At 42.3% G+C, this 27304-nt stretch overlaps 1 protein-coding gene and 1 pseudogene across 3 annotated transcripts in view; both read left to right on the top strand.

Annotated features, from left to right (window-relative positions):
- The window catches only part of Btbd7 (BTB domain containing 7), a 102723-nt gene extending 79348 nt beyond the window's left edge, over nt 1-23375 (top strand). For 2 of the 3 annotated variants that reach the window (XM_036205839.1, XM_036205840.1), the window contains exons 7-11: nt 6748-6891; nt 8779-8968; nt 12429-12607; nt 15495-15944; nt 18205-23375. In XM_036205839.1, coding sequence (XP_036061732.1) covers nt 6748-6891; nt 8779-8968; nt 12429-12607; nt 15495-15944; nt 18205-19020 — 1779 coding nt within the window. In that variant the 3' untranslated portion in view covers nt 19021-23375. Of the gene's footprint in view, nt 1-6747; nt 6892-8778; nt 8969-12428; nt 12608-15494; nt 15945-18204 lie in introns of those variants that run through there. The other variant, XM_036205841.1, reaches the window with a different exon arrangement.
- On the top strand, nt 4382-4868 carry LOC118595612 (annotated as a pseudogene).
- Nucleotides 23376-27304: the final 3929 nt, after the last annotated feature.

The raw sequence follows: 27304 nt of genomic DNA, 5'->3' as shown, positions 1-27304 counted from the left end.
GGCTTTATGAATGCTAGATAAATATTCTACCAACTAGCTGCATCCTCAACCCCTATGCCTAGGAATTTAATTTTTACTTTTATTTTTAGCTATTATAAATAGAATGGTTTTGTCAACTTTTTTTCATATTTAGGAATTTAGGTTTAGGAATGCTATTAGTTGTTCTGTGGTGATTTTGTATCCTACTACTTTTCTTTTGGGGGGGGAGGGGAGTTGTTTTGTTTTGTTTTGTGTTTTGTTTTTCAAGACAGAGTTTCTCTGTGTAACGGCTCTGGCTGTCCTGAAACTCACTCTGTAGCTCAGGCTATCCTTGAACTCACAGAGACCTGCCTGCCTCTGCCTCCCAAGTGCTGGGATTAAAGATGTACACCACCACTGCCCAGCCTTTATTTGTTTATTAAATTCAAAGATCTAACAGTTTTTGGTGGAATCTTTAAGGTTTTTTCTAAATAAGATCATGTCATCTACCAACAAGGACATTTTAACTTCCTTCCATCTTGAATCCTTTTTATTTCTTCTTCTTGCAGAATTGCTTTGGCTAGGACCTAAGTACTATGCTGAATAGAGATGCGAAAAATGGTCATCTTTGTCTCCTTTGAGACCTTCCATCTTTTCCCCATTCAGTATGATATTAGCCATGAGTATGTAATACATAGCCTCTATCATAGTGAGATAAATTTCTTCTATATCTAACTTGTTTAGTTTTTATCATAAAGGGAGCTTGATTTTGTTGTATTTTTTTCTACATCTGTGGACAGTATATATTTGCGCTTTGTTATGTTAGTGTGGTGCATCAGAGTTGAACTATCCTTGCATCCCTGGGATGGCCATCTGATGATGGTGGATATTTTTTCTTTTTTCTTTTTTTTTTTTTCATTTTTAATAATTTAAAGAGATTTTTATTTTGGGGGGGGTTTTGTTTGGTTTTGGTTTTGGTTTTGGTTTTTCGAGACAGGGTTTCTCTATAGCTTTGGAGGCTTCCCTAGAACTCGCTTTGTAGAGCAGGCTAGCCTCGAATTCACAGAGATCCACCTGCTTCTGCCTCCGGAATGCTGGGATTACAGGCGTGCGCCGCCACCACCCGGCTGATTTTTTTTTTTTTTTATGATTTATTTAACTTTATTTTATGTGCATTGGTATAACAGGTCAGATCTCCAGGAACTGGAGTTACAGATAGTTGTGAGCTGTCATGTGGGTGCTGGGAATTGAACCTGGGTCATCTGGAAAAGCAGTCAGTGCTCTTAACCACTGAGCCATCTCTCCAGCCCCTTAAAATAGTTTATTTGTATTTTATATACGTTGGTGTTCTTCATGCATGTGTGTCTGTATGAGGGTGTCAGATCCCCTGGAATTGGAGTTACAGACAGTTTTAAGCTGCCATGTGGATGTTAGAAATTGAACCTGGGTGCTCTGAAAGAGCAGCCAGTGCTCTGTATAGTTAATAGATCTCTCAACAGCTCAAAGCAAAATGAGATTTCACATTATCTACCAGTCTGTTGCTGTTCCACCCTCCTGCACAAATCCTTGGAACTTCGTTATTATAGAGAGAGAAAGTTTTGCTTATTGTTGGAAAAGGACTTCTGGCCAGGCAGTGGTGGTACACAGCTTCAACCCAGCACTCTAGAGGCAGAAGCAGGAGGTTGTCTGAGTTCGAGGCCAGCCTGGTCTACAGAGTGAGTTCCAGGACAGCCAAAGCTACACAGAGAAACCCTATCTTGGGGATAAATAATAGTAAATGTTTTTTTTCCTAGTTCCTAGACAACTTTCAATTTCCTCAGTTGTCAATGGTCTGTTTAGATTTTCTATTTTTTTTTTTTTCTTTTTTGGTTTTCTTCGAGGCAGGGTTTCTCTGTGTAGCTTTGCACCTTTCCTGGAACTCACTTGGTAGCCCAGGCTGGCCTCGAACTCAGAGATCCGCCTGCCTCTGCCTCCCGAGTGCTGGGATTAAAGGCGTGCGCCACCAATGCCTGACCTATAGTTTTTGAAGATTTATTTATTTTTATTTTATACATGTGTTTGCCTGTATGTATTTCTGTGCTCTCTACACATGTGTCTGGTGCCCAGGGAAGTCAGAAAAGGGCATCAGATTTCCTGAAACTGGAGTTACAGACAGTTGTGAGCCGCCATGTGGTAAACAAGTGCTGTTAATGCCTGAGCCATTTCTTTAGCTCTGATTTTTCTATTCCTCCTCCTCTTCCTCTTTATTATTATTATTACTATTATTATTTTATGTGTGTTGGTATATGTTAGTCAGGGTTCTCTGTAGGAACAGAACTGATAGAATGAATCCATCTATGCAAACATTTCCTTTTTCCTTATCCTTTATATACACTGCCACCAATGTGGCCCAGATTTAAGGTGCATCTTCCCACCTCACACAACCTGGTTTTAGGGTGAGTCTTCCCACTTCAAATAATTGAATCAAGAATAATCCTTCTGGGGCTGGAGAGATGGCTCAGAGGTTAAGAGCGCTGACTGCTCTTCTAAAGGTCCTGAGTTCACTTCCCAGCACCCACATGATGCCTCACAACCATCTGTAATGAGATCTGGGACCCTCTTCCGTGTACATAATAAATAAATAAATAAATTTAAAAGAATAATCCTTCACTGGTGTACCCAGTCTTGGTACCCCTTGGTATAGCTGCTTGGGTTTTAGTTAATTCCAGATGTAGTTAAGTTGACAACCAAGATGGACCAATACAGAGTGTTTTGTCTGCGTTACGTCTGTATACTATGTGTGTGCCTGGTGCTCACAGAGGCTAGAAGGGATTGTCAGATCTCCTGGAACTGGAGTTAGAGATGGTTATGAACTACTGTGTGGATAAACTGGAAGTTGAACCCACGTCCGCTGGAAGAGCAGCCAATGCTCTTACCCTCTGATCCATCTCTGCAGCTCTGATTTTCTATTTCTTAGTGATTCGGTTGTGATAAATTGTATATGTCTGTGAATTGATCTATTTCTTCTAGATTATCCAGTTTGTTGGCATGTATATATTGTTTATGATGACCTCATGCTCCATTTTATTTCTGTGGAGTCAAATGTAATGTCTCCCCTTTTTGGCAGAGGGTTGGTTGGTTTGTTTGAGACAGGGTTTCTCTGTGTAGTTTTGGTGCCTGTTCTGGATCTCGCTCTGTAGACCAGGCTGTTCTCGAACTCACAGAGATCTACCTGGCTCTGCCTTGAGTGATGGGATTAAAGGTGTGCGCCACCACTGTCCGGCTCTCCCTTTTCATTTATTAAATTTTACTTATTTCAATCTTTTTTCTTAGTCTGGCTGAGGTTTGGCAATCTTTATTTTTTCAAAAGATAACTCTTGGACTGGCCAGATAACCCTAGGCAGGTTCTTGCTCTGTTTTTTATTTTCTTGGGGTATGATGTTAATGTTTAGAGATCGTTCTTCTAGAATTCTCCAGTAAAGAAGAAGATAACTCTTCTAGACATATCGTACACTAATATCTAACAAAGTAAGGCAAAGTAGCCTAGACAAAAACTAATCAAAGTAAGAATTAAGTACATAATATCATCAATAAGTATGGTACTAGATTATCTCCTTAACAAAACAGAACATATTTTTTGTTGCACATAAAACTGGTACTTGTTAAGGGGGCTCAAGAGGCCCTACCCATCCCTGGAGAGAGGTATTGGTAGCTAATGGTTGCTGGGGGTTGGGGGCAGAAGTTGTCTTCTTCTGGAATGTAGCCACTGCTAAGTTGCTCATGCTCCAGTAAACAGTCTCTCATCCACGCTCATGCAAACAACTCTGTTTAAACTCTTGGCTTACAAAAACAGCAAGCAAAAGATGTGGAAATACAAGGTTTTGTGGGAGGAAGATGGGAGAGGGTAACAGCAGTGACAATTACATTATATACATGGTAACACTGTCAAAGAATAAGTAAATATTAATACTAAAAAATTAAATGATTAAATCTGGAAAATGTGAAATGAGAATTTACGAACTTTCTAATTAGAAAAAAATATTATAAAGTAGTAAGTTATTTGTCCTTAGGGAGCTAGTAAGCTTTGAAATACTGCCACTAAGCCTGATGGTGGCGGCGCATGCCTTTAATCCCAGCACTTAGGAGGCAGAAGCAGGCAGATCTCTTGAGTTCGAGGCCAGCCTGGGCTACAAAGCAAGTTCCAGGACAGGCTCCAAAACTCTGTATTGAGAAAGGGGGGGGGGGGGGGGAAAGGAAAGGAATACTGCTACTATCCTAGGTGGAGGTACAGCGGCATCTTTGTTGATTGCAGCAGTCTGTACAGCAGTTATTCATGCTATCAGGAGCCCTCAATATGTTCATATATATGACTATCCAAGAGAATATTTTGCTGCCTTGAATAATAAGAGTACTGCTTTTTGGTGGCAGTAGCCATCTTTCATAACTCGCCAAAATGCCGAACACAAAGGGAGAGAGGAGGGCACTCACTGTATATTCTCCAGGCCTTTTAGGAAACATGGAGCCGTTCCTTTGGCCACGTACATGCGAATCTACAAGAAGGGTGAGATTGTAGACATTAAGGGAATGGGCACTGTTCAAAAAGGAATGTCCCATAAGTGTTGCCATGGCAAAACCAGAAGAGTCCACAATGTCACCCCAGCATGCCGTGGGCCTCATTGTAAGCAAGTTAAGGGCAAGACTCTGGCCAAGAGAATTAATGTGCAGATTGAGCACCTGAAGCACTCTAAGAGCAAAGACAGCTTCCAGAAGTGGGTGAAGGAAAATGACCAGAAGAAAAAGGAAGCCAAAGAGAAAAGCAATGAGTTCAGCTGAAGTGCTAGCCTGCTCCACCCAAAGAAGCATACTTTGTAAGGACTAACAGGAAGGAGCTTGAGCTGCTGGAGCCCACTCAGTACAAATTCATGGCCTAATGTACTAAAAGAAAGAGTATCACAGCACCAGGCAGAATGGTGTACATCTTTAATCCCAGCACTCCAGAGGCAGAGGCAGGCAAATATATGAGTTCTAGGCCAGCGTGGTCAAATAGAGACTGGCATCATGCCTCAACAAACAAACAAAGACTGATACAGCAACATAAAAAATGCTAATGATAAATCTTTTAAAAGGATATAAAAGTTGGACATGTAGCACAAACCCTTAATCCCAGTACTCTAGAGGCAGAGACAGCAAATCTCTTCAGTTACATGCCAAACAGGGCTACATAGTGAGAACTGGTCTCAACAACTACAAAAAAAGATGTGGTGGCACACACCTTTAGTCCCAGCACTCAGGAGACAGAGACAGGTGGATCTATGAGTTTGAGGACAGCCAGGACTGCACAGAAAAAACACTGCCTTGAAAACCCTTTAAAAAATATAATACATTTTTATATAGTCTAAAATTCAGTTAGGCAAAACTTTACTTGGAATAATCTAAAAGAAAATATATCAATAGAATCAGTTATAACAGATATTGATTTTTTTTCCTCTACTTTTTAAAATACTATACTATGTCTTATTAAAATAATTTATAAACTAACGTATCAGGTAGATGTTGTTATATTTAAAAGGAATAAACCTGGGGAAATAATTTGCAATTCTGTTTAAAACTCTGGACTCAAACCAGATTGATTCTTGTTTGTTTGTTTGTTTTTTCTTGGTTTTGTTTTTCTCCTTTTTTTTTTTCTGAGCTGAGGATCGAACCCAGGACCTTGTGCTTGCTAGGTGTAGGTTTTGTTTTTCAAGACAGGGTTTCTCTGTGTAACCCTGGCTGTCCTGGAATTCATTCTGTAGATCAGGCTGGCCTCGAACTCACAGAGATCTGCCTGCCTCTGCTTCCTGAGTGCTGGGATTGAAGGCATGCGCCATCACCACCCGGCCAAGATTAATTCTTGTATTTTATCTAGAAAAGTATTGTTGGGACATTGTTTAAGAACGATGTACTTGGGGGCTGGAGAGACGGCTCAGTGGTTAAGAGCACCGGCTGCTCTTCCAGAGGTCCTGAGTTCAGTTCCCAGTAACCACATGGTGGCTCACAACCATCTATAATGAGATCTGGTGCCCTCTTCTGGCCTGCAGTCAAACATGCTGTATACATAATAAATAAATATTAAAAAAAAAAAAAAAAGAACGATGTACTTGTTTGTTCTTCATTCCAGACTTAGCCCAATATAAGTTTGCTTGTGGCTGTACACTGCCATGTTCTTTCTCTTAGTAGGTGCAAGTGCACACCATAGCACGTGTTTAGTGTGACTGTTGTTTGATCTTTCCCGTGACAGTAAGACCTAAGGGGCCTGATTTATGGGTCATAGCATCAGTGAGGGAAGCACAAGGTGACATTTAAACAACTTAATCTTAATCCCCGATTCCAGAACCACACTAATTTGGGGTTGGTGCCAGGTCACACTCCCTGAGAAGAGCATGCACTATCTAGTGTCCTGTGCTATAAAGTAAGGCCAGCTCCATGTTATCTTGTCTTGGTTAGGGGTGGAAGGAAAATGAACAAGGGAGGGAAATCAGCTTTTATCAGATGTTGTGCAAATTAATCTAAATTAATGAGTTTGTATTTGTGTCTTTGTAAAAACATCCTTCTAAAGGAAAATGGACAATTTTGGTACTTTCTTAGTGCTGAATTCTTTACTACTACCGAACATTTAGGGTATTGCTAAATTTACATAATAACATTCCTAAGTTCTTACTTGAATGGTGGTAAAGTTTGTGCAGTGTGTTTTATAGGTGTAAATATTGCTGTGTTACTAATATTGTGCTGCATATATTTATCTTTAAAAAAAAACATTTATTTGTTTTTAAGATGAAAAGAGGCTTGATCAGTACTCCCCCATCAGACATGCTCCCTACAACAGAAGGAGGAAAGTCAAATGCCTGGTTACGTCAAAAGAATGCTGGCATATATGTTCGTCCTCGGCTGTTTTCTCCCTATGTGGAAGAAGCGAAGGTAATGATAGAGGAGTTTATTACCAACCACATGCACAGAAATTTAATTTACTATTTGGAAGTGGCCCAGACTTCTAGTAATAGGGAAAATGAAAGTAAATTCTAATTTGTCAGTAATTTCCTGAAATGTTTAATTATCAAAGATGTTTTTCAAACTTGTTGAGATGTATTTTCCCTCACTGCCTTGTAAATCATTGTAATTGCATGACATAGCTGTGCTTTATGGTCTAGAGAGCAGGGAAATGTCTGAAGGAGGCTGCATTTGCTTATCTTCCTCATAAACTGAGAGACATGTGACCTCAGAGTAATCTTCCAGAATAGCCGACATTTGAGTTCAGTTTAGTTTTAGGGTAAGCATTTAAACTAAGTTTCAAGCTTGTTAGTAAGTAGCAGGCTCTGTGTTTACTTTAACATAGAGAACTCTCCAAGAAAATATAATAATATAAAAACAAAACACTAAGTTTTATTAGATGTATTCACACATAATGTTGGTGTGGAGTTTGAGAAACTAATAAAGTCTTTGAAATCAACAAGATTTTTTTTTTTTTTTTTTTTTTTTGAGACAGTGTCTCACTTTGTATCCCTGGCTAGCCTCTTAACTCACAGAGGTCTGCTTGCCTCCAAAGTCCTTGAATCAAAGGTGTGCACCACACTATACCTGGCAAAAAGCCAACACAAGCAGTGCCCTTAACCCATCCAGCCACACACGCATAATATACATGTGGGCACATGTGCTATATAGCGTGAGTGGAGGTCAGAGGACAACTTGGTGAAGTCAGTTACTCTCTTTCCACCTTTACAAGGGTCCCAGGGAATAAACTTCCGGAGTGGTCGACATTGTGAGCAAATCTAAAATAGAAAGGCGCAGTGGTTGGGTCTGGCCTCTCTGGAGTAAGTGCAGCACTTGATGTTGCTCATGCAACAGCTACCTGTTCTCTCCTGCTCCAAGGCTGGGCAGCCAGAACACTCACCAGGTGTGGCACTGGGCCTGTGCCTAAGAAGAGTTCCTCTGTAAATGTGGAGAATGTTCATATACTATGTTATTTGGGCCATTCTGCGGTTTAGTGAGATAGATGCACTAGAACTTATATAACAAAATTGGGCTTATTCATAGGTCTGTTAAGTAGCAATAATTTTTATATGAGACATATTACCCTTTGAAACAGGGCCTCATTGTCTAACCCTGGCTATTTTGGAAATCACTGTAGACCAGGCTGGCCTAGAACTCACAGACCTGCCTGTCCCTGCAGCCTAAGTGCTAGAATTAAAGATGATATCTTAGGGTTTCTATTGCTATAAAGAGACACCACGACCACAGCAACTCTTATAAAAGAAAACATTTATTTGAGGTGGTGGCTTAACAGTTTCAGAGGTTTAGTCCATATGATCATGGCAGTGAGACTGGCAGTGTGCGCACAGACATGGTACTGGAGAAGGAGCTGCAGGCAACAGGAAGTAGACCAAGGCACTGGGCATGCCTTGGGTATGCGTGAGACCTCAAAGCCACCCCCACAGTGACATACTTCCTCCAACAAAGCCACACCTCCTAATAATGCCACTCCCTATGAGCTTGTGGGGGCCAATTATATTCAACTCAGATGTGTATCACAATGTCTGGCCTAATAATATTTTGTATTTTGACCATTTTTGTTGCTTCTGATACTTAGCATATGTAAACACTTTATGGTTTGTTTATAATTTATTTCTGATTAATCTTATAGTCAAACTTTTCAGAAGAAGATGATTGTATCTTTTCAAGATACTCAAAAAGAGATTATTCCTTTCACCACTAATTTAAACATGAGCAACAATAGCCTCATTTCTTTTCATATGATGATGATGTCTTGCTGCAAGTGTGCAGGTTGACCAGCTCTGTTTCAATGTTCAGTCAGTGCTGGATGAGATGATGGTGGAACAGACAGACCTGGTGCGGCTACGAATGGTTCGAATGTCCAACGTCCCAGACACACTTTACATGGTCAGCAATGCCGTGCCACAGTGCTGCCACATGATTAGCCACCAGCAGAGCAGCAGTAACCAGTCAAGCCCTCCATCGGTTGTAGCCAATGAAATTCCAGGTAATTCGTTACCTATTTGATTTCTTTGTATAATTGCTGTTTTAACCCTCTTACACATGCTAATTCTTCCCACATTTCAGTATTCTTTGTGCATTGTTCCATTGCCAGATAGGTCCTGCGGAGCAGAATCATTCCTGTTAAGAACAACTGATTTACAGGAGTTCAGATTTTTTTATATTTTTTTCTATGAGAGTCTTTTCAAGGCAGGCATGATGGCACACCTGTCATGCTAGAACCCATGAGGAAAAGAAAGGCAAGAAGATCCTGAGCTACATAATGAACCCCTGTCTTAGAAACAAAAACCTTCAAGAGGTGATGTAGTCTGCTCTGTCCTCTTCCCAAATGCTGTCACTGTTAGCTCCTGCAGAGAGTGGTAAGTAGTGGTCAGAAACTTAACTGCTAGACCTTGCCAGTGCCATTGCAGGATTTAAAATAAATCCAACGAACTGTGGCATTATAAATAGTACCATTCATTTCTGCTCAGGAAAGATGAGCAACATGGTGACAGAACTTTCCATCAGATCCACGGTGCTATTCTGAACTGTAATCTTTCATCAGTTGTTAGCGTATCTGGCTACTGTAGGTTGCTTAGGTGTACATTGGGTAACAATGTGAAGAGAGAGTTTTTAGACTCTCCTACAGTTTGAAGCTTTGCTGCAGTGACTGTGCCTTCTATTTTCTTTTTCTTTTCTTCCCTGTTTGGAAACTGTGTAGATCAGGTTGGCCTTGTACTCATAGAGATCCACCTGCCTCTGTCTCCCAAGTTTTAGGATTAAAAACCTGTGCCACGACACCCAGCCTGTAGTGTTTTCTTTACATTTGAGACAGTGCAGATTCATGCCAGTATAACTTCATTTTAGAATTTAACTTCAAAATCCCAAAACATTCACGGTATGATTAGGAAAGTAAAACTTGTCTCTGTCATTTAGCTAATGAGACACGACCCTATCAAGGTTTTTTTTTTTTTCTGTCCTTCTCAACATACTACGAAAAGGTTATGAAGCTTATTGGAGAAGACTGTCTAGCGTACCACTTATTACATGACTTTGGACCGAACATTAATTTCCTCATCTGTGGAATGCAGATAATGCATCTTCTCTAGCATCATTGTGAGGGTTTAATGAAGTGTCACAGCTGTATTCTTAGGAGTCTGCCTGGTTCAGAGTAAGCACTCAGGAAACTGTAGCTCCCACTCTAGCAATTATGTCATGAATCTGTAGGCTTCCATCACCTGTTTGCCTCAGTTCAGTTCCCAAGTGGTTTTTATGCCTGTCTTCTACTCTAGTTTCTGCTCTGTGGCCATATAACCTCACTCAGAGCTACTAAGTGGTCACACAAATATGTTTGTTGATACTCAAATGAAAGAGTATGGCTGTGTTCCAATAAAACTACAGTAAGGGTAGCTCCAGGCCATTTGCTTCCTCCTGTTGTGTGTTGTTGTTGCTGTTGTTGTTTTGTTTTTCAAGACAGAATTTCTCTGTGTAACAGCCCTGTCTGTCCTAGAATTCTCTATGTAGACCAAGCTGGCCTCGAACTCATAAAGATGCACCTGTCTCTGCCTCCCAAGTGCTAGGCTTAAAGGTGTGTGCCCCCATGCCTGGTTCTCCTGTTCTCTTAGTTAGGCTTACTGTTGCTGTATGAAACACCATGACCAAAAGCAACTAGGGGAGGAAAGGGTTTATTTGGCTTACACTTCCACATCACTGTTCATTGTTGAAGGAAGTCAGGACAGGAACTCAAACAGGACAGGAACCTGGAGACAGGAGCTGACACAGGGGCCATGGGGGGTGCTGCTTACTGGCTTGTTCCCCATGGCTTGCTCAGTCTGCTTTCTTATGGAACTAAGGACCATCAGCCCAAGGGTGACACCACCCACAATGGGCTAGGCCCTCCCCATCAATCACTAATTAAGAAAATACCCTACAGGCAAGCCAGCAGCTCGGTCTTATGGAGGCATTTGCTCAATTGAGGTTCCCTCCTCTGCAGTAACTACAGCTGTGTCAAGTTCACACTTGTGTTAAATAGTTTCAGAGTGCTGGTCACAGAGTCACAGCTCTGGTCCTATTATCCCCCTGTTTACATGACTTCTGATGTACACAGAATGTGCTTAAATTGTTCCCCTGTTATCTGTCAGTACTCTTGAGAGTCACAGCTCTGGTCCTATTTATCCCCCTGTATACATGACTTCTGATGTACACAGAATGTGCTTAAATTGCTCACCTGTTATCTGTCAGTACCCTGTATACGATGACTTCTGATGTACACAGAATGTGCTTAAATTGCTCACCTGTTATCTGTCAGTACTCTTGAGAGTCACAGCTCTGGTCCTATTATCCCCCTGTTTACATGACTTCTGATGTACACAGAATGTGCTTAAATTGTTCCCCTGTTATCTGTCAGTACTCTTGAGAGTCACAGCTCTGGTCCTATTATCCCCCCTGTATACATGACTTCTGATGTACACAGAATGTGCTTAAATTGCTCACCTGTTATCTGTCAGTACTCTTGAGAGTCACAGCTCTGGTCCTATTATCCCCTGTTTACATGACTTCTGATGTACACAGAATGTGCTTAAATTGCTCCCCTGTCGTCTGTCAGTAATCTTGTAGTGTGCACCCTTGAGCACTGAGTTCTGTGGAGCCAGCTGTTTGTGTCCTGCTGTCTCTCACATGCATATGTTACATGCACCTGACGTCTGCTCAGAAAGCTTCCCTGCTTTATTTGCCTGCTTAGTTTCCAGAACCTTCATTTGTCAAGACTCTGCTTGTCTTAAGAAGCCTTCCTCCTGCCCTCAGTCAAGCCTGGTGCTGCTTCCTACACTGTATTTGCTTACTTAATTTACTGTAACGAAAGCCAGAATTTTTTTAAAACAGAGTTCATGCCTTTTGTTCTGTAACCTTGAATGTCCCTGCCTGGTGTGTGGTCAGAACTCAAAACAGTCAGTTGACATTTATTTGTTTGTGATGCTGGGAATTGAAGCTAGGCAAGCACTGTCTCACTGAGCTGCATTACAGCCCTAATAGTGAATATATTTGAGATACCCTCACCTTCTGAAAAGAGTAGGTACAAGTAAAGTGATTTAGTTTTTGGTTTTTGTCTGGTTAGGTTTTCTCTGTGTAGCCCTGGCTGTCCTAGAACTTGCTATGTAGAACAAGCTGGCCTTGAAGTAGAGAACCACCTGCCTCTGCCTTCTTAGTGCTGGGACATACCAGTAAAGTTTTATTTGAAACTGTGACCAAAAAAAAAAAAAAAAAAAGATACAAGATCAGAAGCTGTTTAGTATAATCCAGAGCTTTGGGGGCTCAGAGAAGTTTTCAAACCTTGGAAAATAATTGGCGACATAAACTGAACATTTCCAAGCAACTAAAAGGTGTCTGAGAAGATTCTGCCATAGCATGTTTCTCCTTGTGCATGCTGGGTAGTCTTGTGTAGCTCAAGAATCCTGTCTTTCTCCTTCTAGTTCCTCGTCTCCTCATTATGAAAGACATGGTGAGGCGCCTGCAGGAACTGCGGCACACGGAGCAGGTGCAGAGAGCCTATGCACTGAACTGCGGGGAGGGCGCCACCGTCAGCTATGAGATCCAGATCCGAGTGCTGAGAGAGTTTGGTCTTGCAGATGCTGCTGCAGAGCTCTTGCAGGTAGAACACAATACTGAGGGGAAGAGGGAACCTGGAATGTCAGGCAGGTGTGTTACCTGAGCTGCTTTTTCTTCCTACTTGTTCTGTGCTGCCTCTGTTGCTGTTCTGGTGTCTGTAATAGCCTGCGGGTTTCTGCAGTTTCTCCTGGTGAGAGGCAGTGTGAAAAAGCAGCCTGAGCAGAGTTGGCTCTGCTGCTTCCTAAACTGTTGAGTAGATCCAGTTACTTAACCACTCCGAACATCTCTTTCCTCACCTGTAAAGTGAAGCTAGGACGTGATAGAAAGCACCAATGTACCTGGGGCATAATGAGCATCTAGTAAGTGCTTACTGCAGAATCTCAGTCAAGATTGAAGAGAGAATAGAAAACTCCAGATCTCACTGCTCATTCGCTGGTCACTGGATTTCTGGATTGGCTTTCTGTTATGCTCACAGGTCTTTCAGGTTTCTTGTTTCTTCTCTCTTCTCTCTTAGGAATTGTTTTCAAACACAAGCCTACCCAGGCAGTGGTGGTATACGACTATAATCCCAGCACGGGAGGCAGAGGCAGGCTGATCTCTGAGTTTGAGGCCAGCCTGGTCTACAGAACAAGTTCCAGGACAGCCAGAGCTACACAGAGAAACCCTGGGGGAGAGGGCAAGCCTGAGACTCATGGAACAAGTGCCTTTATTTATTTTTTTTAACCTAGCAAGAAAAAATCCCTCATGTCTAGTAATTTGGATACAAAAGCAGTAACAGTTTTACAATTAAAACAGGGCTTATAAAATAGTCTAATGAAAATATCTAAATGATAACTAAATAAAATTTAATTTCATCTGGCTAAATGATGCAAACTTTCTTGCCCCCAAATACTATTAACCTTAGTTGACCCATGCAAATGGTTAATGTGGCATGGTGTCCTTTGGCAAGGCAGCAAATAATTTAGGTCTGTCTTTACTATTGCTTCCATCAATAAGGCTATACAATATAATATTTAACTTTTTTCATATAGTTTTTTTTATTTTTTGAGATTATAATTATAGTCTTATCATTTCTCCCTGTCCCACCCCTCCCATGTATCCCCCTGCTCTCTTTAATTATTGTTTGGCGGTGGTGCACACCTTTAATCTCAGCACCTGGGAGGCAGAGGCAGGTGGATTTCTGTGAGTTCGAGGCCAGCCTGGGCTACCAAGTGAGATCCAGGAAAAACTCCAAAGCTACACAGAGACACCCTGTGAGGGGGAGGGATTATTGTTGGGGTATGTATGTATGTGTATGTATTCCTAGCTTTGTAAATAGGACCTGCTCAGTGTATATTGTCTTGCTTACGTGTATGTTTCCAGGACTGACCATTTGGTGTTGGATAGCAGATTGCTGGGCTCCTCTCTGGGGAACAGTATTTCCCCCACTCGCAGCACTCCTTAGTCGCCCACAGTTCCTTGTTCATGGCCAAGGCCATGCGAGTGTTCACCTTCAGTGTTAGCGTGGCTGTTGGTGTCATCCTTGTTAGGGTCATTTCCATTCTCTTTGCCATTTTCAATTGTATTTTCTGAAAGGGTGTGTGGCCACATGCTTTTAATTCCAGCATTTTAATTGAAGCAGAGGCAGGCAGAGCTCTGAGTTGAAGGTTACCCTGGCCTGCATTGGGAGTTCCAAGCTAGTGAAAGCTATATAGTGAGACCCTGGTTTTGGGTTTTGTTTTGTTGGTTGGTTGGTTTTATTTTATTATTTGTTTATTAAATTGTTTATTTATTTATTTATTTATTTTTGCTTTTTCAAGACAGGGTTTCTCTGTGTAGCCTTAGCTGTCCTGGAACTAGCTCTGTAGACCAGGCTGGCCTTGAACTCAGAGATCACCTGCCTCTGCCTCCCAAGTGCTGGGATTAAAGGGATGTGCCCACTGCCCAGCAAAGACCCTGTCTTTAAAAAACAAAAAAGTATCTTAATCTCATAAATTGTATAGAAATATTCTACATGTATTAGTAGTATCTTTTTTTTTTGATTTATTTATTATGTATACTGTGTTCTGCCTGCATGTACATCTGCAGGCCAGAAGAGGGCACCAGATCTCACTAGAGATGGTTGTGAGCCACCATGTGGTTGGTGGGAATTGAACTTGGGAACTCTGTAAGATTGCCCAGTGCTCTTAACCTCTGAGCCATCTCTCCAGCCCATTTATCAGTATCTTAATCAAACTCACTGATACATAATGTGTAAAGAATGATATTCTGTATTTACTTTAGATAGATACTTAGATGTTGTATAGAAACTTTGTAGAAAGATCCTTCCTTGCCCCATCCCTGCCACTGCCACCCCCAAATAACGTCTGTGTAACAGACCAGGCTGGCCTTGAGCTCACAGAGATCCACCTGCCCAGCCCTTCCTTGGTTTTATGTTTTTAGCAGTGGCATATTTGAATTGTCTGACTACTGGAGTTTGGCTTCATCACATGATCGTATTAAAGCTGACTGGCGTGGGTGCTGGACGATTCAGTGGAGCAGCTTTGGCTGTCTGCCCCGGCTTCACTCCAGCCCTTTGTACTCTCAATAAAGTCATTTTTCCTTCCAGCTTCTGGCCTAGAAAACCATGGTAAGGCTTTCATTTCTGCTAAAAGCTTTGTTTGCTTGTTTTTAAAGTACCTGACTTAACTCTCTCAACCTGTAAATTTCCATTTATTAACTCTGCTAATAAAAATACAAACCTAAAACCAGATGGAGTGGCACACACATGGAATCCCCACACGTGGAAGCTGAGGCAGAGAAGGTCAGTTTTCAGGACACACCTGTAATCCCAACAGTAGGGAGGCTGAAGCAGGAAGATAGGAAGCTCAAGGTCATCCTTAATTATGTTACAAGTTTAAGGGCAGCCTAGGCTAAAATGCTAACTTTTTGTTTTTGTTAATCTTTCTCAGAATCCTCACAAGTTCTTTCCTGATGAACGTTTTGGGGATGAAAGTCCGCTCTTGACAATGAGACAGCCTGGGAGATGTCGTGTTAACAGTACACCTGCAGCAGAAACCATGTTTACAGACCTGGACTCTTTTGTGGCCTTCCATCCACCTTTGCCCCCTCCTCCCCCTCCATACCACCCTCCAGCCACTCCAATCCATAACCAGCTCAAGACAGGCTGGAAACCACGGCCTCCCAGTCATCACCCTTCTCGTTCATTTTCTTACCCCTGTAATCATTCACTGTTTCACTCCCGAACAGCTCCTAAACCTGGCCCTCCCCCAGTCTATTTGCCAGTGGTTAAAGTAGCCCCTCCTGATTGTACCAACACCACAGGCCTGGGAAGACAGACGGTTGCTGCTGCTGCTGCAGCTGCTGCCGCCTCAGCAGCAGTAATACCTGAGAAGCAAGTGGTAAGTCTACCTTTGGGTAACTTTCTCTAAATCAAAGGTATGGGACCTCAGGAACTATTTCTCCAGCTCCAGGGACCCTGCTGGGATTCAACAACACCCAGAAGTGTTACTGACTAGCTGGAAGCATTCCCTTCTGGGGAATGGAAAAGGAGGACAAGCACAGATAGGAAACGCTTGAGGTGTCTGAAGTGGCGTTCTGATCGCTGCCAGGTGGATGCAGTGCAGTGAGTAGCAGTGCACATGTGCATACCAGTGCCTGACCCTCTGTGCAAGCACTTAGGTAGCATCTTCTGTTCTCCTGTGCACTGTGACCGATAGTCCATCAGGGCCGGTGTGGCAAAGTCTCCCCGTTTAAAAAAACAGCCGAAATAAAAGTCCTCACACATGGGTCCACCTACTGCCAGCTAATCCATCAGATCCTCATTTGACTCAGCTTTGGTTGCTATGTCGAGCAGGTGATAATTGAGAGAAGGGTTTTCATCTGATTTTTGAGCTTCTAGAGTTTGGACTTCTGTTTTATGTAATAGATTTGAGAAAAACAACAATGGCTTCTAACTCTTCATATTCTGTCATGTGCTGTCAGCAGCATTCAATGGGGAAAAATAAAATAGACCTCATAGGAAATGATGAGCTAGTATATACTATATATATGGGTCAGATTATTATCCTTCTCCCTTCTGGTCCCTCCCTCTCTCTCTGCTTTCCAGTGGCCAAGCCTTACAGTTTACAGAAGTTCTATTTTATATTTTATTTTGTTTGTTTTTTTTTCTTGAGGCAGGGTTTCTCTGTAGCTTTGGAGGCTGTCCTGGATCTCACTCTGTAGACCAGGCTGGCCTTGAACTCACAGAGATCTGCCTGGCTCTGCCTCCCGAGTGCCGCCGCCGCCGCCGCCACCGCCGCCGCCGCCGCCGCCACCACCACCACCCAGCGTTCTATTTTATAATTTAAGTACAATTCCCTTTAAAGGCTATTTATTAATATATTCACTCATACAGTCCTGAGTATAGTGAAAAAATGTAAATAACCCAAAGTTCTAATAGTAGAGCTAGGTGTGGTAGCACACCCTCAGGGTCAGGGTTAGGGTTGTGCTGTGGGAGTTTGAGGTAGAAAGATGGGTTCAACTTGGACACTTGGAAAATGGAAATTCAAAAGCTGGCGTAGTGGTACAGCTTTAATCCCCGTGCGCAAGAAGCAGAGAATGAGAACTGCTGCAGACCCCAGGCCGGCCAGCCACGCAATAAGACCGTGTCTCGAAGGCCAGGCCAAGAGTGTGAGAAGTGGCTTTGCATGTCAAGTCTTCTTGTGCAAGCAAGACCCAAATTGTTGGGGGTTTTGGTTTTTTTGTTGTTGTTTTGGTGTGTGTGTGTGTGTGTGTGTGTGTGTGTGTGTGTGTGTGATTATTTTACATGCATATAATCTGTGTACCACATGCATGCCTGATGTCCATGAAGGTCAGGAGAGGGTATTGGATCCCCTGGAACTGGAATTATAGACAGTTGTTAGCCACCATGTGGATGCTGGGAATAAAACCCAGGTTCTTTGGACGAGCAGACAGTTCTCTTAATCACTGAGCCATCTCTCTAGCTCCAGACTTAAGTTTAGATCTCTAGAGCCCACATAAAAGACAGGAAGATGTGGCAACCCACTTCTAATTCCAGCCTCAGAAGCTTGAAAAGGGATTCCCCAGAGTAAGATGGCTAGCCAGATTAGCCATTATCAGTGAGTTCTAGGTTTGTTTAAGAGAACCTGCCGCAGCCAGGCAATGGTGACACATGCCTTTAATCTCAGTGTTTGGGTGGCCGAGGCAGACAGATCTCTCTGAGTTCAAGGCTAGCCTGGTCTACAGAGTGAGTTCCAGAACAGCCAGGGTACATAGAGAAACCCTGTCTCAGAGTGGGGTAGGGTGAAGGAGAGAGAAGGGAGATGGGAGAAACCTAGTAGGAGAATGATTAAATTATATCTCACCAATATAGTAAAATGTTATTTGGTAATCAAGTAATCTCAAAGAAAATTGAATGATGTATGTACATTAAATTTTGAGATTAATACAGATTCATAGGTACAAAGCTAGAGAGCTACATAATGCTAACAGCAATAACCTCTGTAGGAAAGTGTAGTTGTTTGTATTATTCTTATGTGTATAATTTTGTGTATTTTTATGACTCCTAAATACAAGCATGTACTTTGTAATCTTGAAAGGATTTGAAAGAGATATGTGATTCCTTTTCTTTTTAATCATTCCCCTTTGTTTCTGTTTTAGTGTACACAGCCTGTGCTGAATGATCTGATGCCAGATATCGCAATGGGGGTGTCCACACTCTCACTCAAGGACAGGAGGCTCCCAGAGCTTGCAGCAGACACAGAATTATGCCAGCCAGTTTCTGAAGCAGGACCAGGGCCTCCCCAGCATCTCTCATGTATTCCACAGAGACATACACACACGTCTCGAAAAAAACACACACTAGAGCAGAAAGCAGATGGTAGAGAAAATCAGCAGGAATACCCAGATCTCTATGACTTCTCAAATGCTGCTTGCAGACCTTCCACCCCTGCTCCAGGCAGACGCACTCCTTCCCCTTCCCATGGTAGACATTTTGGTCCAGACTTGTACAGCCACAATAAGGCATCACCAAATGGCTTAAAGTCAGCTTACCTACCTGGTCAGACCTCTCCTAAAAAACAGGAAGACGCTAGGAGAGAATATCCACTTTCTCCTGATGGACAGCTCCACAAGCAGAAGAGTGAGCCAATTCGCCTGGATGTTGTTGAGCAGCCTCCCCTGAGGTCAGACTTTCCTTCGGCAGCCTCAGAAAATGCTGGCAATGGTCCAGCTCATGTCAGGGCACGAACTGCAGTAGAAACTGACTTGACCTTTGGGCTGACACCTAACAGACCTTCCCATTCTGCATGTAGCTCTGAAGCTCTAGAAGAGCGATCCAGTAGAAGACTGACAGACAATGAGTCCCTGAGCCACGGAGCTCAGAGAAACACAGATCTGGAAAGGGATGATTCCATAAGCAGAGGAAGGAGGTCACCAAGCAAGCCAGACTTCCTCTACAAAAAGTCTGCCCTCTGAAAGCAGCTTCGAGTCTGTGCCTGAGATGTGAAACATTCTGTTTTATGATGTAACCCAACAACTTACTGACCGGTTTATTGATGCCAGCTCAGTCTCACATTTTATTCTAGTTTCTATGTGTATATATGTTTATTATACATGGCATGCTAAGAGGGTTATTTTGAATGCTGCATCCGTCTCTTTTGTGTGAAACAGTTGGGTGGGAAGCATCTTAAAGAGAAAGCAAGCTGGCGCTTTCTTCTTCTTTACAGATGACTAATTTTTTTGCACTTGTACATTTATTTTATTTGTATTGATTTTATAACAGTGTGTTAAACTTTATTGCCACATTTAAAGGACTGTATTTTCATACTTTTTTGCATTTTACCTATCATCTACCAGTTTCCACGTGCATTGGGTTGCACACTAAGATGTATTTTCTTACAAAATAGTTGTGTTTATTTTTTAATTATAGAAATTCCAAAGAACAGCACATCAAACGCTCCTCTCTCTTTCAGTGATTGTTTCAGTTCAGACATCTTCCTGCTCAGTCTCCATAAATCTGATGTCATTCTTTTTTATGAGTCTTGAAAGCCAGTCTTCATTCCCCACAGCAGGAGTCTAGTCCAGGCCATGAAGTTTTGGGGTTCAGTAAAGAACGGGAAGGAGGAAAACCTTGGTGCCCAGTCTGCGGCTACTGTAATTATAGTATGGGCATTATCAAGACCCTTGTAGAGTCTGGAGTAGAGTTACTCACTCACTCCAAAAAGGTCTAAGGAAATTAGACCTTAGTATTAGAAAACAGTAGAACTGGGCTTGGGTATGTGCATGCACACCTGTAATCCCAGCACTTGGGAGGTGTGTGCAGCAGATCAGATGTTCAAGGTCATCTTGGGTTACATAGTGAACTCAAGACTAAGGCTAGTTATGTGAGCCCCTGCCTCAAAAACAAATGAGAAAGAGAAAGAGATGGTGATGTCACACACAGGGGTTTGGCTCTGCATGTGATTCACTGTGCTGGGGGAAATGACTGCCTTGGGTTGTCTTGCATTTTGTGGAAAAAAACAAACAAACAAACAAAAAAAAAAAACCAAAAGGGCTTCAGTCTTAAGTGTCATTTGGTATTTGTAAGCATACGTTTTTCTTAATGTTTTCAAAGTATGTCTGGATTTTTGGTGTCATATTCAAAGTTGAAGGTTGCATAGTGCTTTACCACCAAAAAACTATTTGGTTTTCAGTTAAACACTACATGTCCTACTTGAACTCCACTGGAGGTGCTGGTTTGGCATTTTCTGAATTACTGAACACATGGGGTTTTTCACAATCCTTTCCCTTGGAAGGGCAATGTGTAAGCTAAGGACTGCTTTTAGTTTTGTTTTATTTTGTTTTTTTCTTATTCTCCAATGTAAATATATTGTTATTTAAGTTTTTAGATCACTTCAGCATCATTTAGACATTCACTTTGTATTTTTATAAACACACACAGCTGTAGCACTTAGAGGAAAAGAAACTTCCTGAACATTCTTTGTGGAGAAGATATTTGGGAACCTCTTTTCTGTGTGTGTACATATAATTAGGAATCATTCACACTCTAAAACTATGCAGGGCTAGGGAGCCTTCATGAGCTACCGTATAAGTGAATTCCATGCACTTTGAAGTAAATAGGTTTCTATTAGGTATTGGCAATCTGATTTCTCCTGAAACTATAGTTTCTCTAACGGTCTTTCCCCACCCTACCCTGTGGATATACACTCAGGAATGATCTGACATTTCAACAACTGTAACAGTCGATAATCTCATAGATGGGAAGGTGTCCATCTCTGTATACCCCGGCAGGCACTGCCAATAGTTCTGTTGCCTGACAGGTTAGTTGCAGCTCATGCATCCGCTGACTGTGGCTGACCCTGATGATGGACATCCTGAGCTCAGAGGCTTGCACAGGGCAGGCACATCTGCTGTAAAGTGGGCTCAATCACCTGAAGGCTCTTTTCCTTCATAACCACGGGGCTCTGCTCATTTTTAAGAGTTGGTGTCACAGAAGTAAAAAGCAATTCCATTCTGTTCCTCCTGTGTTTCTGGGACCTGTTGACAGGCATCGTTTTCTACAGTTTGAGGTGGTTCCAGTTCAGACTGTGTTGTGCAGGGAACTGCAGAGAGAAGCAGGTACACTTAACGCTTTCTCACCTCGACAGGTTTTGTTTCTCTACATTTTAGGACCATTGATCTCATATTTTTCATTTTCTTGAAAATTCATTAAATGTGCTTTCCTAGCCACATGATGTAATTATAGAGAAATTAGTGGACACTGTTCATAGTATTACTTAATTTATAATTTTTTTTTTTTTAGTGACTTAGTAGATAACCTGGCCAAACTGTGTGAATAGAGGGAAGTCTTGCTTTAATCTGTGGGATTGTGGACTGATGTGGTTTCGTGTGTGATAGAATAAGTGTCAGTGGGACATTAGACTGTGTGCCTCTGGCTGTGAACCCATCTATGAAGTTTTTTAATGCTGTACTTACAAATGTGAAGTCTGGGTAGGGTCAGTCTCAGAAAAGAAGGTATTTATGTATAATATAAAACTTAGGCCACAGGAACTGGCATTTTTCTTAGTATAGAAATTTAATGAGAACCAAATCATAAAAATCCCAGATTTCCCTTTGAGGCCAGAGACAATCAGGCCGTTTGGACAATCACCATTCCAGCCCCTCTGAGTGCTGAGGCTGGAGAACCAGCTTAGGTTCTCAAGATGCTGTTGATCCTTTTCTTGTGTTTTTGTTTTAGTTTTGTAATTTTGAAAAATAACTTACATTTAAAGTCACCTGCGGCTTGTAAGGAGAAAAAATAAAATCATCCAAAATATAGATCCTTAAATTTCCATATACCATCTCCCTTTTACAGCACCATTAGCTTTATTTCTGAGTGCGGTCCCTCGGCCCAAGCCAGCCTAGCGTTTTAGTGACCTGTTGGGCTTTTAGGGCTTACTGTGTTGATTATGATTATATTTGTCTTTCTGTACCTTTTCACTAAACCTAATTCTTCATTTTTGCTTCCTTGTTGGCTGTCCTCTTTGGTTTTATGAATATTTTGTTTTGTTTTGTTTGGGCTTTTAACATTTGTCATCCTTTATTGCATTTTCTTTCATTACTTGTTGACGTTCTAGCAATGGACACAACCCTTGTACATTTGAATGAAGCTGATGCTACAGAACTTAATGGAAGCCGGTGAATGCCATGTTGCGCCAGCTGGGCCGAAGCTGACCTCAGGCGCATTCTCGGGAGTTAAAGGATCAACACTCCCCATGTCTACAGTGAAAGAGATATGTTCATAATACTGAACTTGCCTTTTAAGGGAAAAAATACATTTCACAAAATTTGCATAAGGCCATTGTTTTACAATGATAAGGCATTTATGTGTTTCTTAGAGCTGAGTTAAGCTCTTTGTAGTCAATAGACTATTAATGCCGCAGTGATGGGTGCTATTCCCGGGTCTGCAGTGGTTCACAGTGTCTACCATGTAGTTACTTTCAAGCCTCATTCAGATAATCTTGCTAAGAGCTATTCTGCACGCCCTAGAGGTGTTGTACTATCTTCTCTCAACACTGCTGTGTGAACAGTGCTCTGTGATGTGTAAATTTTTTTGTCCCATCAGTTGTACTGGTTGTTGTGTGGTTATTGTCTGGGCAAGTCTTTTGATTTTGTTTTCCCTAAAAAATATATCCATGACTGTACCAATCTTCCATATTCAGAATATTATAATGCTGCGGCCATTTCTGTAGAATGACTGTTTGCAAGTTCGTGTCTTGGAAATATCTTCTACTTGTGTGTTTATGTGAGCTCTGAGATCAGATATGCTCTGGAAGAGTCCTGGGTGTACCTGCACATGACTGTCCAGGTTATCTGGGTAGGCCCTAGGGAATTCAGCTCTTAGATGGGGTGGCTGAAAACCCAAGGTTCCTGAGCTCCCCTTGCCATGTATGTGCCACGTCTGGCCTCCACCACCGAGTTTCTTGTGGTTGTGCTGTTAATGGTAAAGTCAAGTGCCTTCAATGCTAAAGGCTCAGAAATCTTTCTTAAACTGATTTCATGTCCTATGCAAGTGTTTTCTACAACCTGCATAACCAGTACTTTGTAAAACTTGTTTACGCTTCAATTGTACATAGTGTTTTTTAAAGAAATATATAGTATTTTTATTTAGGTACCTCCAAACTTGAACTCGTCTGTGTGAAGCATTGTAAACGATACATTTCTTTTTTGAGTACCATCACAGTTGTACAGAGGTTTTCACTGGTTCTATTTTTCTACTGTTACTGATAAGCATGTAACACTGACTTTATCCTACATAGAGTTGACATTTCAAATAAATGGCTTGTATAGAACCTGCGGAGTTGGACATAGTCTGTTCTAGCAGTTCAGCATGTGGTCTTTATCTCCAGGTGTGGTTGGGCCACTTGAGGGTAGATTCTGGAGGTTTTCTAGATTTTCTGTCTCATGTTTTCCATTTTTCAGAAACATTTTGTTGATGGTGGTAATGGTTTCCTTGGAAATTATCCATCCTTATAGTCAAGTTGACTTTTATTTCACCCAGGACATTTTTGAGTGATTTCATTGTACAAATTGGAGCCATGGTCTCCAGAGGAAGTTCCACCCATGTGTATATACCAGGCACCTGAACTGCACTGTGGTCAGTCAGCAGGACAAAGACGTACTCAGGTCTCCAAGCATGGAAGACCTTGACCTGAAGACGTCCTTAGTTCTGCCTTGACTTTCTAACTTGCAGGAAGAAAAGATACTGGTTAAAAGGGAGCTGGGATGGGAAGATTTGGCAGGGTGATCTTTAGAAAGATCGGACTACTGCTGGGGCTTAAGAGCCAAAGGAGGGCAGGGGAGGGCAGAGCCTAGGGTGGCAAGGACTGCACATGAGGGCTCTAGTGTAACATGAATCTTAAAGCGTTCTTATTAATAAGAACAAACCCAAGGCCAGTTATTGGGGTGAACGCTGGAAGATCAGAGAAGCAGAACAAGCCACAGCTATCTCACCTTGCTAGTTCCTCAGGTGATCTTGTTTCCTCAGGCTGGAAGCTTCTGAGTCCTCCTCCGCAAGAATCTCAGCTGAACTGTGTTGCTCCAAAGCTTAAACTAACTACATGCTTATTTCCTTTTAGTTCCTGGCCCTCACACCTTATATACCTTTCTCTTTCTGCCCCCACTCCCTGGTGTTAAAGGTTATGTTTCTGGGATTAAAGGCTTGGGTCACCATGCTTAGCTGTTTCTAAAGTGGCCTTGAACTCAGAGATCCAGCTAGCTCTGCCTCCCAAGTGCTGGGATTAAAGGTGTGTACCACCACCGCCCAACTTCTGTTATGGTTTACTCTTCCCATTTTCTAGCCACCATTTCTGGCTCTGTTCTAGTGGCTGTCTGTTCTCTGACCCCAGATATGTTTATTTTGGGGAACACACAATATTTCAGGGAACACAATACCCACCACATTTCCCCTGTTTTTGTCTAAAATTAAAAAAAAGGTTATAACTAATACAAGAAAAATCATATCCAATAAGTATATATGATATACACAGTCAAGATTACATTAATGATGTCTAGTCCATTAACATTTGACAGATTCAGGTGAAAAACTCCATTATCTATAATGTCCAGTCCAGTAACATTTGATAAACTCAGACAAATTTTTTTTCATTACTTATCCTATCTTTTCTTTTCATAATAGATTCAGTAGTCTACCTTTTGTCATTTTTATATCTTCTCCTTTTTCTTTTTAGAGTAGATTCAGTGATCTACCCATTTATCTTATTATTTCTTTATCTTTTTTCTCAGGGTAGATTCAGTGATCTACCTCATATCTATTTTCTCTTTTTCCTTTTCTTTTTTTAACAAAACCTCTGAATCTAATCTTCATGTTCAGCTTTTTTCCTGACCATTAACAATTAACAACTTGCAACCAATCATCATAAACAATGACAATATCCAAAACTCATTAAACGACCGAAAACCTCCCATCCCTCTTTTTGGGGATGTGGGCGTCATCTTCTTAAAATTACTTCCATCTTTAGAGGATCCTGAAAAGAAAATTTTTGGGTTAATTGTCAAGTCCTGTATCATTTGTCCCGCCGCTGCATAATGAGAAAGTGCAGGGCTTGTTTCAAGTCCTTGTTCAGGTAGTCTGTCAGGCTGTATCATCTCAGCCAGTCATCTAGAAATTGTCCTGAGCTGTTTGTAGTCCAGAGTCGATCTTTCCATGGTGTTAATGGCTTTACCATAGTCCATGTGGCATCATAGTCCATTGTGGAGTCCCATCATCCTTTTGAAGATTTCAAAGTCACTGTTAGGCATGATCATGGTTCCCTTTAGATTTTTTTTTTTTTTGGTGCTTCCTCTGTGGTTTGGAGCAATCACAATCTCATGTCTGTCTGTCTTTTGGAACCATGAACGTTCTTCCCTAGAAGAGAAAATCTTCACAGCAATTTCTCCCCACCATTTCTCTTGCCAACCTTTTCCAAACTGACCTTTGCCTATGCTTTCTTGTAACATGCTGGTCCTGGCAATTCTTCTCTGAACAAGCAGCAGTAAACCTTTTGTCCCAGGTAGCAGCATCACCAAAGTCACCAACACGATGAGAAGCAGCCGGTAACTCGAAGCAGCAGCCACTGCCTCCATGGTCCCACCAACACTGTTTGTGTCTCTGACCCGGCCAAAGCTTCTCCTAGGCCAGCCTCAACTCTGGATCCTCCTGCCTCTGCCTTCTTCAGTAAATTCTACCGGCATGTGCCACCACAGCCGGCCGAGTGTACCTCGGGCCTGAGCTGGGCCTGCAAGGCCACAGGCAAGAGGCTATTTCATGAATTCGTACCACGAACGTTGGGTGCCAGATGTAACATGAATCTTAAAGCGTTCTTATTAATAAGAACAAACCCAAGGCCAGTTATTGGGGTGAACGCTGGAAGATCAGAGAAGCAGAACAAGCCACAGCTATCTCACCTTGCTAGTTCCTCAGGTGATCTTGCTTCCTCAGGCTGGAAGCTTCTGAGTCCTCCTCCGCAAGAATCTCAGCTGAACTGTGTTGCTCCAAAGCTTAAACTAACTACATGCTTATTTCCTTTTAGTTCCTGGCCCTCACACCTTATATACCTTTCTCTTTCTGCCCCCACTCCCTGGTGTTAAAGGTTATGTTTCTGGGATTAAAGGCTTGGGTCACCATGCTTAGCTGTTTCTAAAGTGGCCTTGAACTCAGAGATCCAGCTAGCTCTGCCTCCCAAGTGCTGGGATTAAAGGTGTGTACCACCACCGCCCAACTTCTGTTATGGTTTACTCTTCCCATTTTCTAGCCACCATTTCTGGCTCTGTTCTAGTGGCTGTCTGTTCTCTGACCCCAGATATGTTTATTTTGGGGAACACACAATATTTCAGGGAACACAATACCCACCACACTCTAGGACTAGTTAGCGGACCCTCCTGATGCCGGTCTCAAATGTCAAAGCTGCCACAGCTTTAGCAGGGGATGGAGAGGGGAGGTGGGCATTTTCCAAACTTCCCAACAGAGGGAAGTGGAGGGACTCTAGAGTGCTGCAGAGAGCCCACTGTTCAGGCTACCTAAGAAAAAATAGTCCACACACACTGCTTGACTAAGGGAAACATTGGAAGGAGGATGAAAGACAGGTGATGACCCTGGAGGACCCCATCCTAGGTCCTTTAGGGGAGATTCGCTGACCCATGGTCCCTACAGGCAGGAAGGAAACCTGCAATGTGGCACCCAGAAAGTCCAATCAAGGCAGCTACAGGGAATGTGGTCTTCAGAACAGAAGTGCCACACATGTCCATTGTGGAGAAGAGAAAATGAGAAAGACTGAAGATGTGTGTGTGTGACAATCTCAAGAGTGTTTACAGGGCTGCCCCTGGAGGGGGGCGGGGTTGTACTGTGGGGTGGGAGAACTTGGGATTGTAGCCTCTCCCTGTTTGGCTTGAGGAAAAGGGTCTCTCTAGGTAGCCCTGAGGGCCCAAAACTCACTAGACCACAATGGCCTCAACCTTAAAGGATCTGCCTGCTGCCTCCTGAGTGCCAGGATTAAAGGCAATGTGCCTCTGTTCCCAGCTTGCTTCTTTTTTATTGTACCATTTATACTGGTTCTTTTTTTTAAATGGGGCTCAGAGTTGGGAACTTGGCTTCGGGCATACTGAGCACATGCTCCACCACTAAGCTAAACTTGTCAACCCCTGCTTACATTGATTTATTTGGGGTGAGCACACATGAGCCAACAGTGAGCTTGTAGGTTGGGGACAACTTATAGAAGTCAGT

Source organism: Onychomys torridus, chromosome 14 (genome assembly GCF_903995425.1).
Source record: "Onychomys torridus chromosome 14, mOncTor1.1, whole genome shotgun sequence".
Classification (NCBI taxonomy): Eukaryota; Metazoa; Chordata; class Mammalia; order Rodentia; family Cricetidae; genus Onychomys; species Onychomys torridus.
This window is presented reverse-complemented; position numbering and strand designations above follow the sequence as displayed.